This window comes from Diadema antillarum, unplaced genomic scaffold (genome assembly GCF_040938485.1).
Source record: "Diadema antillarum isolate AM-2024a unplaced genomic scaffold, OU_Dant_1.0 seq00000429_RagTag, whole genome shotgun sequence".
NCBI classification, from domain to species: Eukaryota; Metazoa; Echinodermata; class Echinoidea; order Diadematoida; family Diadematidae; genus Diadema; species Diadema antillarum.
The window spans coordinates 413,984-427,196 of record NW_027271410.1 but is presented as its reverse complement, the minus strand read 5'-3'; the positions used below and the strand labels follow the sequence as shown (position 1 = coordinate 427,196).

General features: G+C 42.7%; 1 protein-coding gene across 1 annotated transcript; it reads left to right on the top strand.

The window, feature by feature from the left end:
* Nucleotides 1–5,425: 5,425 nt before the first annotated feature.
* LOC139732510 (uncharacterized) lies at nt 5,426–9,841 on the top strand. Its single transcript, XM_071643369.1, has one exon. It carries the CDS (start codon nt 5,426–5,428, stop codon nt 9,839–9,841), a length of 4,416 nt encoding a protein of 1,471 aa, XP_071499470.1.
* The last annotated feature ends 3,372 nt before the right edge of the window (nt 9,842–13,213 follow it).

Sequence of the window (13,213 nt, the reverse complement as noted above, 5' to 3'; positions counted from 1 at the left end):
TGCAAAGAAAGTTGCAGAAAGAAAGAAATATCTCAATACATCGAAGATAAGCCTGAATTTCAACCCAATTTTTTGACGTGATTCTGACATCGTATGAAAAAACAAAGGGCACACTTACGGTAGCGTAAAGTCTCAGCTACAACATATTAAAATCTGGGAGAAATTTACCGAAGCTTAAGTGAGCTAGTGCTCGATAAAGATAGTCATGTCAATTTTCATTTCCAGAAAAACTGCACTCCCATAGAGATAACACGTAAACTGGTCAAATTTGACAAGATTACTTTCAATCCATTTTTACGAGGTGATACCGTTATCCAATCAAATTATTGTAATTTCATGTTTCAAAGAACATTAAATAAGCTACCTCATACTGAAATCTGGGTGAAAATTGACAAAGGACTAGTGAGATACGCTCGAATGAACTTGAAATTTGATGACGTCATTTTGAAAATTTACTTTTTTTACTTTATTAAGAAATTTGATATCTTTTAATCATTTTGTCAGCATTGCCACCCCATGAAATGACATGTACAACTCATCAGCTTTCAAAATATGTACAGAAAATGGGGGGTCACCGTCCATCCTGACGAGTAAAATCGGATTTAAGATTGTCATTTTTTTGGCATAGTTGCACTGTATATCGCCATTGACGCGCGCGCGGAATTTCAACTTTGACGGCCCCGTATGACGTCATATTGAGTCGGATTGACTTGAAACTTGGTAGACATATTCCTTGACATTTCAGGCAGCCGATAAGTGTGAAAAAACGGGAAATTTCTATTGCATATGAGCTGTGCGTGCGTATATGAGCGCGCGCGTACGCGTCCGTCCAAATTTTTCAATTTTTCAAAAAATGCTCCAAATGGTCTGAAACGTGTGCAAAAAAAATTTGAGCTCGATTTGAGCATACAAATATTTCAACGCGCGCGTACGCGCACGTTTTAAGGTATAGATGAATTTTGAGAATATGAGTAGAATGCACCTGACCTGAAATATATGTGACGTAAATTTCATTGAAAAAATCCATTCCATTAATGAGATATGATTGAGAATGTGTTTTCATATAATGACGTCATAGTGACGTCACGGTCGACTGATCACCATGATTTTAGTTCGATTGCCGTCTTTGGGAGACGATACATATATGGTATAAGTTTGACATTGAAAGGCAATGCACTTTCTGAGCTAACCTCTGCACAAATTTTGTCCAGAAACAAAGAAAGAAAGATTCCGTACAGATACAGAAGGTGATCCGAGAGGATACTCGGATCACCTAATAAAGAATCCGTACAGATACAGAAGGTGATCCGAGATGATTCTCGGATCACCTAATCAGTACAGATACAGAAGGTGATCCGAGAGGATTCTCGGATCACCTAAATAGATGTGGGCATGTTGCCAGCCGTTGCTATGGACACAAACGCGTGCGCCATAATTGCAAAATGATATTGACAATAATGGTAATGGATTGTACTTCACAAACTTTCGCATCTGTCGTTCGAAGTCAAAGACAATGAGAGTTTCCACAAAGGGATATAGCATCGTCCTATGATGTAAATTTGATTAATTGATTTCAGGGGACACGGTCATATTATAATTGGGAGCAATGAAGTATGATTTTCCTTCCATTGCATTCTGCTGATTTCAAGTGGTGTGTAAAAAGAATGAATGAAAATACAACGTGAAGCAATAGGAATTAAATGAACATTTTCATAAGAATTTAAGGCCTCGTGTGTTTTATCTCGTAAACAACAAAACAAAAGGCTGTGTGAGAATCTTGTTTGGTGTGAGTATCCTTTAATAAGATGTTTAATTGATCATAATTGTGTCCGTTTTTACCGCGTTTTTTACCTATACATTAATGAAGTTGCCGGGGTAATGATAATCACAGGCACCTCTAGAAACTCGTTGTGAAACCTTGAAGGGTAGATAAAACTTTTTTTCTTCCACGTGAAGAGAAAACGGAAAACAGAGAGGCCCTCCTGACATTATTTCAGTCTTTTAATTGTCAGCATACAATGTTTTTCTCATCTAAATTGAGTTTGACAGACTTTCCTCTTAGTGTTCATCTGTTCTTTCTGATTCTTAATAAGTTACCATGTTACCTTTAGCTTCACCTCAGCAACTGCTGGGTGTTCTGTAAAACGAGCTGCAGTCTTGTCAAGTTCCAACTTTAGGGCAAACATCCGTTCATGTTTCTTTCCTTGTTTTTGTTTACATCTTTGTTTTCTATTTACACCAGGGTTTCAGGCCAACGTCGAGGACACCGGCCATATACAATCTATTGCAATCTGCAGAAATGACGCGCTTGTACAGATTTGAAATGAATATGAGACTTAAATACTAGTAACTTCCACCATGTCGAGATGTGAGGCATGTGCGAAGATACTGCTGCAGTAGGTCCCTGCCACCTGTGCACGTATAGAAAGTCAAGACAAAACACGCCCTATAGATTATAGCATCTGTGTTACCAAACAACATGGACTGTTCAAAATGAAACAACAAAGCATTTTCTGCATTCACGCTCGACACTGCAGTAAAACCGAGATTTGCCCATGGATATGAACCTCTTCAAAGTACATCTCTATCTCGAAGTTCAAAAAGTTGTTCCTGAAAACAAGACAGTTGCCCGACATGGCAACAAGTAATGCATGCAAACTGGATTCTAAGCGTGGATGTAAGTTTACTCATTTCAACAGGTGAACTCAATGACTCCCAGCTAGGTTTTTTAAGGTAAACAATATCCAGGGCCCTGTTTTATGAAGAGTTAAAATTGATTATAAAGTTGATTTCCATGGTAAGTTTATGGCAGCCTGTGTGGTATGGAAATTCAAAATTGTTTATATCTTTTGTTAAACGGGGCCCAAATCTTATAGGATATGATATTATCATTATCTAAGTGGCTTATTGTTGTATCCTTCCGAGATAGATATTTCCATATCGTCATGGAGGTTATTTAACCCTTTCTGTGCGAGGGACTTTGGACAGTGTGTACAAGGCTTTAGGGTTTCCTGTGTCACACTGCAATCAAAGCACACAAAGGGAAAAGAGAGAAAATATCCCAGCTGTGGTATCATAGCTGTTAACCACCTTCCTACCACAGTCCGATCCCACACATTCCATCGTGATGGCGATTGCAATGAAGGTATATCCGGTTCATTTTTCTTTACAGCTATAATCAAAGATTTGAAAGAGAGCTGCTACATTTCGATTCTCCAGGTGCCCATCATGTTTTCATGCAATACAAGTCTTTGGAAACACGACGGGAATGGTGAGGGTGGGGAGGGGGTTGGGGAAAAAGAGGGGCGGGGGTGAGGTGGGATGGGGAAAGACTGGAGTTGCTAGGAGATTGGAGGATCAAGAGGGGGCGTCCTACAAGGGACTTTCCCAATTCTTGGTCTCACCAAGGAAGTACATACGTCTCACCATGCATGGACCTACTACAGAAGTCCATGTTCTCACAGACTTTGAAGGGGGTTGGGCTGGGGAGGAAACTAGGCGAGATACAGATATTGACAACAATATTTCGACCATCATACACACTTTGTCCCTGCCTCCCCCTCCCCCTCCCCTTCACAATATCCCCATCAAATGATGATAATAATGATGATGATAATAATAATAATAATAATAACAATAATAATAATAATAATAATAACAATAATAATAATAATAATAATAATAATAATAATAGTAATAATAATAATAATAATAATAATAATAATAACAATAATAATAACAATAATAATGTCACAAGTAGTTTTTTCCAACAGCAATATTCTGAAATTTGGAAAATAAGTATCAAAAATAATGTAGTATCAGAAATTTGAAAAAGAAAGTTCTCTCATTTGTTTATGTATATTTTTGACGGAAAGATGTTGCCAAGAGAAAATGCTTTTGCTATAATTGTGTTTGTGAAGGAAAAAAATAAGTAGCTTAGTGGAAATGTATTGACTCCACTCAGAGAGGGAGACAGGTAGTATTACGTAATCGCCTCCAGGCAAGGGCGAATGTCAGGGATACTTTGAATGCCAAGACCCGCCCGAAGCTACAGGTTGCATTGCCACAGTGTAGGAGAGAGTCACTCTTCATTTTGGCAGCAGAGAGTCAAGTTGTGTTCGGAGGAGCCAACAGGCTAGGGCCCTCGAGTTTGTGTTTTGAGGAGCCAACAGGCTATGGCCCTCGAGTTCGAGTACCGTTAATTTTGGGAGGAGTTGTGAGCCCACAATGGTGGTGAGTTGAATAGTTTTTCTATCAGTTTTACAGTCAGCGCTTAAGCAAGTGATAGCATTATTTTGCATTTTGAGAATATTATCTGAATGTCAGAAAATCTGAGGAAGTTGAGATAGATGTGTGGCAGAAATTGAAGAATAAGTGAATTTGATTTTTAATAACTATGGTTGTGATAGAATCTGAAGAAAGTCTATCAGTAAATGTTATTTTACAGAGATATTTGACAATTATGATATATGTATGTTGACGTGGAACGGATAATTGAAATGGGGATTTGTGTCAGGGTAAGTGATAACTTATCCAGCGGTAAATTGACTTTGTCATAGGTTAATTTATGGCAAATGTATATGAGATTTATGAAGCATGGATTGAAAATGTGGAGTTATTATATATATGGAATTTGGGTACGATTTTCAGCTAGTGGAAATTTGTTCCAATTTCTTAAGGGTTTTATCCTGAGTTCATACTCCTACCCCGAGTCCCTGTGCCGCACCTACTCCGAGCCGAGTTCGTGCTTCACTTCGAGTCGCACTACATAATATTGAGTTCGTACTCCACATCGCAGAGAAGGAGGGGTCAACATGTTTTAATGTCAACGCAGCGTTGATAAGCCGAGCACCACCGTATCTACCCACACTGGGGATGCAGCATGCATGCTGCCTCCTGAACGCCGGATGTTCCTTTTGGGCCGCCGTCAACGCACGAGCTGCCATCCTACGAGCCGCTTCAATGATGTTATAACGCAGCCAATTATAATCGCTGAATGGACTAGACTTCAGGCGTCGATTAACACAGGGAAGTGCATTTATATTCGTTGGAACTCATGAGATAATTTAATTTTCGGAAATTGATGTCAATGTGATGATAATGCAGTTGCAATGGCAACCATTTAATTGTGATACAGAATTTAGTTATAATAAATGTAATTTTGTGATAATTCAACTGGCTATGTCATAGCTCTCTTCCATTGGTCGTGACAAATGGGGGCTTGTCCGGGAGAGGAGTCTGTTTTGTCAACCAGTGAAGTGTAGAAAGTGATTAGCCAGAAGTACAATCTTCACAAAGGTATTTGTACTGCAGTGATCTCAGGAGTGGTATAGAAAATTTCTAACTGTTGAAGGTTGAGTTAGAGTTTAACAGTGAGGTCACTTCAGGTTTATAAGTTGTTCCACATTGTTACTTTAACGCAAGTATGGATTTGTCTGAATACATTGAGTTAGGAGAGAAGTATGGGCTTCAGGGTGAGAAGTTACTTACCTTTGCTCGTGAAGAAAGGGATAAGGAAGTTAGTCGGCGTGAAGCTAATGCAGCTAGGGATGAGCGCCAGAAGCAAAGGGAAGAACAGTTGAAGCTTGCAGAAGAGGCTACTAAGCAAAAGCAATTAGAGTTGGAGATTGCTGAGTGTAACAAGGATAGGCATAGTTCAAGTTCGGATTCTGACTCTCAAGGGTTTCAGAGTGCGCTACCACGCATGCAAGCGTTCAACGAGAACTCTGACGATTTGGATGCATACATATTGCGTTTTGAAAGGCATGCTACCTTGAGCAAGTGGCCCAAGGGAGCATGGGCTCCTGCCCTAGGAAACTTGTTGACAGGCCGTGCGCTAGAGTGCTATACGCGCCTGCCCACCAGTGAAGCTGAGCATTACGATAGCCTTAAGCATGCACTGCTGCAGCACTTTGCACTAAATGCAGAAGGCTTCCGGAAGCGATTTCGGGAAGCGAAGCAAAAGGATGGCGAATCTTTTGCACAATTTGCTGCGCGCGTGTCTGGGTACGCAAAAAGCTGGGTTGAGCGTTCGGAATGTAGTGACTCTGCAGAAGCACTATTAGACTTGTGCGTACAAGAGCAATTGTTCGCAAGCTGCACACGCGAGCTGGCAATATTCATTCGTGAGCGCACTCCAGGTAGTGTGCAGGACTTCGTTAAACACGCTGAGCTGTACTTTGAAGCGCGTGGTCTTAGCGATCAAAAGTGTCAGGCGGCATTTAGGGCTAACCAGCCTAAAGGTCCTAGGTGTCATTCATGTGGTAGATGGGGTCATATTGCGCCTAAGTGCCCTACAAAAGGGGAGGTAGCTACCAAATACCCTCCCAAACAGCCTACCTCGGGAAAGGCTAAGACAGGGGGAAGTTGTCTCACAGGGCTATGTCCGGATGCACCGGCCAGCGAGGTAGAGTCAGGTAAAGCAGACGCAATACGCACTGCCAAGCTGATTTGCGGGCATGAGTTACTCGTGCTCAATAGTGGCCATGAGTTAGGTCCTGACAATGTGCCTACCTGTCAGGGTAGAGTGAATGGTAAGAGTGTCACGGTGCTGCGGGACACGGGGTGCAACGCGATTGTGGTCCGCAGAAGTCTAGTTGGGTACTCTCAAATGTCAGGTGAGCTCCAGCCATGCGTGCTCATGGATGGTACCATACGGAGGTTCCCGCTTGCCTTTGTAGATATTCATACACCATACCTTTCAGGCAATGTGAAAGCACTTTGTATGGATAATCCAGTCTATGACTTGATTGTAGGTAACGTCAACGGAGTGCAGATGCCAGTTGGAGTCGAAGGAAGGACTGAGGAGGCATCAGGCTCTTACGGGGAGACTGCGTCTGAGGTCGACATGGAGACGCAAGGGAGAGGAGTCGACATGGAGACACAGACTGATGCTGGGTCAGATGGCGGTGCCAAGGGGACTGGAGTCGTCACGGAGAGACGGGAGCAGACGACGGACGCCACCCACAACACAGGTATCGGGGCTAGTGTTGAGACTAGGGGGATGAGGAGGAGGAAGGAGCAACCGTGGAGGCGGCTGAAGACGCCGGACGGCATCGAGATTGCAGCCACCCGAGACGAGATGCTGAGGGAGCAGGAGAGGGACGTGACGCTGGAGAAGGTGAAAAGGTTGGCGGTGAGTGGGGAGAACAAGATCGTAGGTAAGGGGGGACGAGTTCGATACTTCTACGATAACTCACTCCTATATCGTCAATATGAGTCACCTCATGTTGAGAACGGAAAAGTTTTCAAACAGCTCGTAGTCCCCAAAGCACTGCGAGAATCAGTACTACACCTTGCACATGATATGCCGCTAGCTGGTCATCTCCAAACAAGGAAAACACTTGATAGAGTGATGTCACAGTTCTATTGGCCAGGTATCCAGTCGGATGTAAAGCGCTATTGTGCTTCATGTGACGCATGCCAAAGAACTACACCCAAAGGTAGGGTAGGTAAGGTTCCCTTAGTTACCCCTCAGTTGATCGACACATGCTTTCGACGTGTTGCGGTGGATATCATAGGTCCACTTCAACCTATCACCGACAAAGGTAACCGGTACATACTTACACTTGTAGATCTAGCTACTCGTTACCCCGAGGCGATAGCTCTTCCGTCTATCGAAGCTGAACGCGTAGCTGAAGGTCTCATGGAGGTCTTCTCTAGACTAGGCTTTCCAAATGAAATGCTTTCAGACAACGGCACCCAATTCACTGCCGGGGTCATGAGGGAAGCAGCGCGTCTAGTAGGAATTAAGCAATTCTACACTACGCCGTATCATCCCATGGCAAACGGCGCATGCGAGCGTTTCAATGGGACGCTCAAACAGATGCTTAGGCGCATGTGTCAAGAGAGACCCAAAGATTGGGATCGCTATCTACCTGCGCTACTATTCTCATATCGCGAAGTCCCACATGAGAGTACAGGTTATTCACCCTTTGAATTGATGTATGGTAGAGTAGTCCGAGGGCCAATGACGATACTCAGGGAGTTATGGACGGAGGAAATTCCTGAGGAAGAGGTAAAGACCACCTATCAGTACGTCTTAGACCTTAGGGATAGGTTACAGTCCACTTGCGAAGTCGCGAGGAGCGTACTTGAGAAGTCATCTCTCAGGTACAAGAAACACTTTGACGTAAGGGCAAGAGAGAGAAGGTTTGAAAAGGGGGACAAAGCCTTACTGCTGTTGCCCACCAGCTCAAACAAACTTGAGATGCAATGGCAAGGGCCGTTCGAAGTGGTAGGACGAGTTGCACGACACAACTACAAGCTACGGGTGAAAGGTAAGGAAAAGACTTATCATGCGAATCTGATGAAGAAGTATAAGGAGAGAGCACGTGAGGAGTCTGTGAGAGAGGCTAACCACTTGCGTGTGATCGATGAACAGGGTAGTGAGGATGAAGCTGTGTCCATTGAATGCCCATCCGTTGTGCAAACTGAAGGTGTGAGTGATGTTCACATCAGTGATGAGTTGAGCGATGCTGAACGTAAGGAACTCGTAGGATTAGTGAAGGGTTTCGCTGACGTGATGACTGATGTACCAGGTCACACAAATCTGGCACAACACACAGTTCAGTTGAAAACAGAAGAACCAATTCGTTCTAGACCATTTCCTGTTCCACAGAGTATGAAGGAGACAATACAAGAGGAGGTGAACACGATGCTGGACATGAAGGTAATCGAACCATCGACGTCACCGTATGCAGCCCCTGTTGTACTAGTACCGAAGAAGGACGGGAAGGTAAGATTCTGCGTAGACTACAGGAAACTTAACTCGGTGACTGTCATCGATAATGAACCGATCCCAAATGTAGAAGAGATCATGTCAGAAATCGGAGAGGCCAAATACTTTTCGAAAATTGACTTGTCGAAAGGATATTGGCAAATCCCCGTGGACGAGAGAGACAGAGAAAAGACTGCTTTCGTCACACCAGAAGGTCAGTATCAATTTCGAGTGCTACCATTCGGTATGGTGAACGCCCCTGCGGTATTCACACGCATGATGAGGAAGTTGCTTGCAGGGTTGCCTCATGTCGTACACTACATAGATGACGTATTGGTGTACAGCAAGACATGGGAGGAACACGTGGACGATCTCCGACGGGTCTTCCAACGACTACGAGAAGCTCATCTCACAGCACGACCCAGTAAGTGTCATCTCGGCTGTCGATCAGTCGAATTTCTAGGACACATCGTGGAAGGAGGTAGAGTGAAGCCAACTCCAGAGAAGCTGGCCAAGGTGAAGTCGATGTCGAGGCCGACAACGAAAAGGGAGGTGAGATCGTTCTTAGGATTGGTCGGGTACTATAGAAAGTTCATTCCCAACATGGCCGCGATCGCAGCACCTTTGACCGATCTAACAAAGAAGAACCAACCAGAAAAGGTAAGATGGGGAGAAGTACAGGAGCATGCATTTCAAACACTGCAAGACAGGCTCTGTAAGTATCCTATCTTACGCCTGCCAAACAGAGACGAAGAGTATGTGGTAAGGACAGACGCGTCAGACATAGGCATAGGAGCTGTCCTGATGCAAAACCAAGACAGCGACTTGTTTCCGGTCAGCTATGCGAGCCGCAAACTGCTTGATCGCGAGCGGAAGTACGCAATAGTTGAGCGCGAATGTCTGGCATTGGCATGGGCTGTCAAAAAGTTTTCGTACTACTTGTATGGAAGGAAGTTCACGTACCAGACAGACCACTACCCACTTGCTTATCTGTCCAAAGCGCAGCACAAAAATGCGAGAGTTCTGCGTTGGGCGCTAGCTTTGCAAGCGTACGACTACAGAGTGCAAGTGATCAAAGGATCGGAGAACGTAGGAGCAGATTACTTAAGTAGATGTCCTTAATTTCAAAATATAGCAGTTGTTTTGAAGGAGGGGGATATTTGTCACAAGTAGTTTTTTCCAACAGCAATATTCTGAAATTTGGAAAATAAGTATCAAAAATAATGTAGTATCAGAAATTTGAAAAAGAAAGTTCTCTCATTTGTTTATGTATATTTTTGACGGAAAGATGTTGCCAAGAGAAAATGCTTTTGCTATAATTGTGTTTGTGAAGGAAAAAAATAAGTAGCTTAGTGGAAATGTATTGACTCCACTCAGAGAGGGAGACAGGTAGTATTACGTAATCGCCTCCAGGCAAGGGCGAATGTCAGGGATACTTTGAATGCCAAGACCCGCCCGAAGCTACAGGTTGCATTGCCACAGTGTAGGAGAGAGTCACTCTTCATTTTGGCAGCAGAGAGTCAAGTTGTGTTCGGAGGAGCCAACAGGCTAGGGCCCTCGAGTTTGTGTTTTGAGGAGCCAACAGGCTATGGCCCTCGAGTTCGAGTACCGTTAATTTTGGGAGGAGTTGTGAGCCCACAATGGTGGTGAGTTGAATAGTTTTTCTATCAGTTTTACAGTCAGCGCTTAAGCAAGTGATAGCATTATTTTGCATTTTGAGAATATTATCTGAATGTCAGAAAATCTGAGGAAGTTGAGATAGATGTGTGGCAGAAATTGAAGAATAAGTGAATTTGATTTTTAATAACTATGGTTGTGATAGAATCTGAAGAAAGTCTATCAGTAAATGTTATTTTACAGAGATATTTGACAATTATGATATATGTATGTTGACGTGGAACGGATAATTGAAATGGGGATTTGTGTCAGGGTAAGTGATAACTTATCCAGCGGTAAATTGACTTTGTCATAGGTTAATTTATGGCAAATGTATATGAGATTTATGAAGCATGGATTGAAAATGTGGAGTTATTATATATATGGAATTTGGGTACGATTTTCAGCTAGTGGAAATTTGTTCCAATTTCTTAAGGGTTTTATCCTGAGTTCATACTCCTACCCCGAGTCCCTGTGCCGCACCTACTCCGAGCCGAGTTCGTGCTTCACTTCGAGTCGCACTACATAATATTGAGTTCGTACTCCACATCGCAGAGAAGGAGGGGTCAACATGTTTTAATGTCAACGCAGCGTTGATAAGCCGAGCACCACCGTATCTACCCACACTGGGGATGCAGCATGCATGCTGCCTCCTGAACGCCGGATGTTCCTTTTGGGCCGCCGTCAACGCACGAGCTGCCATCCTACGAGCCGCTTCAATGATGTTATAACGCAGCCAATTATAATCGCTGAATGGACTAGACTTCAGGCGTCGATTAACACAGGGAAGTGCATTTATATTCGTTGGAACTCATGAGATAATTTAATTTTCGGAAATTGATGTCAATGTGATGATAATGCAGTTGCAATGGCAACCATTTAATTGTGATACAGAATTTAGTTATAATAAATGTAATTTTGTGATAATTCAACTGGCTATGTCATAGCTCTCTTCCATTGGTCGTGACAAATAACAATAACAATGCTTCACGTCGGGAAGTGATTAGGTCCATGACACCGATAGCCGCTCTCAACAAACCAATGTTAAATAGTAAATCTGAGCGTCAGCCTCTAGCCGGGGCTTGCTCCTGGCTGGAGACGTCTTCACTCTGTCTCCCGTGACGGCCTTTTGCTAGCTTCTCTTGCAGTCATTACAGAGGGCACTTTTGACGATGGCTAGTCCATCGGACAAGTACAATAAGTAACAGGAAGTAATTACAGAGTGGAGAGGCAAAAATAGTCAGGAAAGACTACATTAATAGGGCGTCTTGATAAGCGCAGGGAAAGCGAGAGATGTCGGGAAATTACTTCCTTTGGCGCTAGTACCGCTGGAGGGTGGGCGGAAACATAAAAACAAAAACTGACTTACAGCAACTGACGCGCCTAAGTGACACCCCAGACACATTGTCTGCAGAGCGCCCGCTATAGACAGTCGTCGTCACCTGAGGGGTTTGTTTGTCCTCTGCCCAGCCAACGCTGCTGTGAAATGACAGAATCTAATAATATCTCATGCAGTAGTGAATTGAATTGAATGTTATATTGTTCTGACCCTAGATGAGCAGCGTCACAATGAAACCTATATGTAGCGATCATAGTTAATCAAGACAGATAAACTTCCCACACACTCAGATATAATCTTTGATTGCGAAAATGCTAGTAAACAGACAATCAAAATAAGTGTGAAATTCAGAAAATTTATTGTAAGTGCTCAAGTTATTTTAGCAATATGGCAAAAATGTGTCGCTGTTTTTGCTGTGTTTTCTGTCTTGTTAAAAGCAGAAACGAAATTGTAATCGTGTACTCAAGTCTTCTGCGATTCATACACAGTGCAGTATACATGCAATTTCTCACACAACGTGGGCTCTTATAAACCGGTCAAACTACAAAGGTCAACTGTAAAATGTCTTCTTAACAAGTGATATGAAATATCAATCATCTTTTTTATGGCACTGATCATGATATTATGTTTCCTCATATTTCATCATCTTTATATTCAGTTGTAAATTTATTTCCAAATTTGACCTTCAGAATGATGATTTAGCTCGTAATCATAACGTATCTTTACCCACAGTATGGGTAATGCGACGCCTTTTTTACGACCATTTAGAAATAATGTGTAACTTTGTGATATACATAATTATGAGTACTTGCATAAAAGAACCAAGAATGTTCGCATTTCTGCTTTTGGTGGGAAAGAAGCCAGCCTGATAAACCCGACGCGCCGCGATCCTATTTGGCTGCAAAAATTTACGGACGAGGACAACGGAACACTCTTGGGAAGCGAGGTTACAGTGTGAGATGACCGTTCGGAGGTGTCGATGGGCGCTGGCCCAAAGCCAACGTCGTCCATAAATGGAACGACCTCGTTTCTCCTCGGCTCCGGTGTCCCGTCGTTTTAGGCGTGAATTTTGCAGGAGGCTAAAATCAATGAAAACTCGATTTTGGATGGAAAACGCGGCCATTACAGTGATCAGTAATCTGACACTTTGCGGCCAAAGACGGTTTTCAAGCGCCAGGGCATTGTCTATAACCCTTTTCCTCCGATTTTTTTCTCTGTTTCCTTTATAGAAGACGTGTTTTGTTTTATGGAAGGCATATTCGATTTTCTTGTTTTCTTTTTTTTTGTCTGATTTAAACAATGCGATAGTTTCCCTAAAAATTAGCAAACATTTTATCTGCTTCGTATCATGTCAATTTATAATATTTCGATTTAAGAGTAAGTCATGATAATCATCTTAGTCTGTTATTGTTGTTTTTATGCAAAGAAATAAACATTTCAGCGCAAGCTTACGTAACTAACATAAGCAAATGGAACAATGGTTCACATTAATTGATATC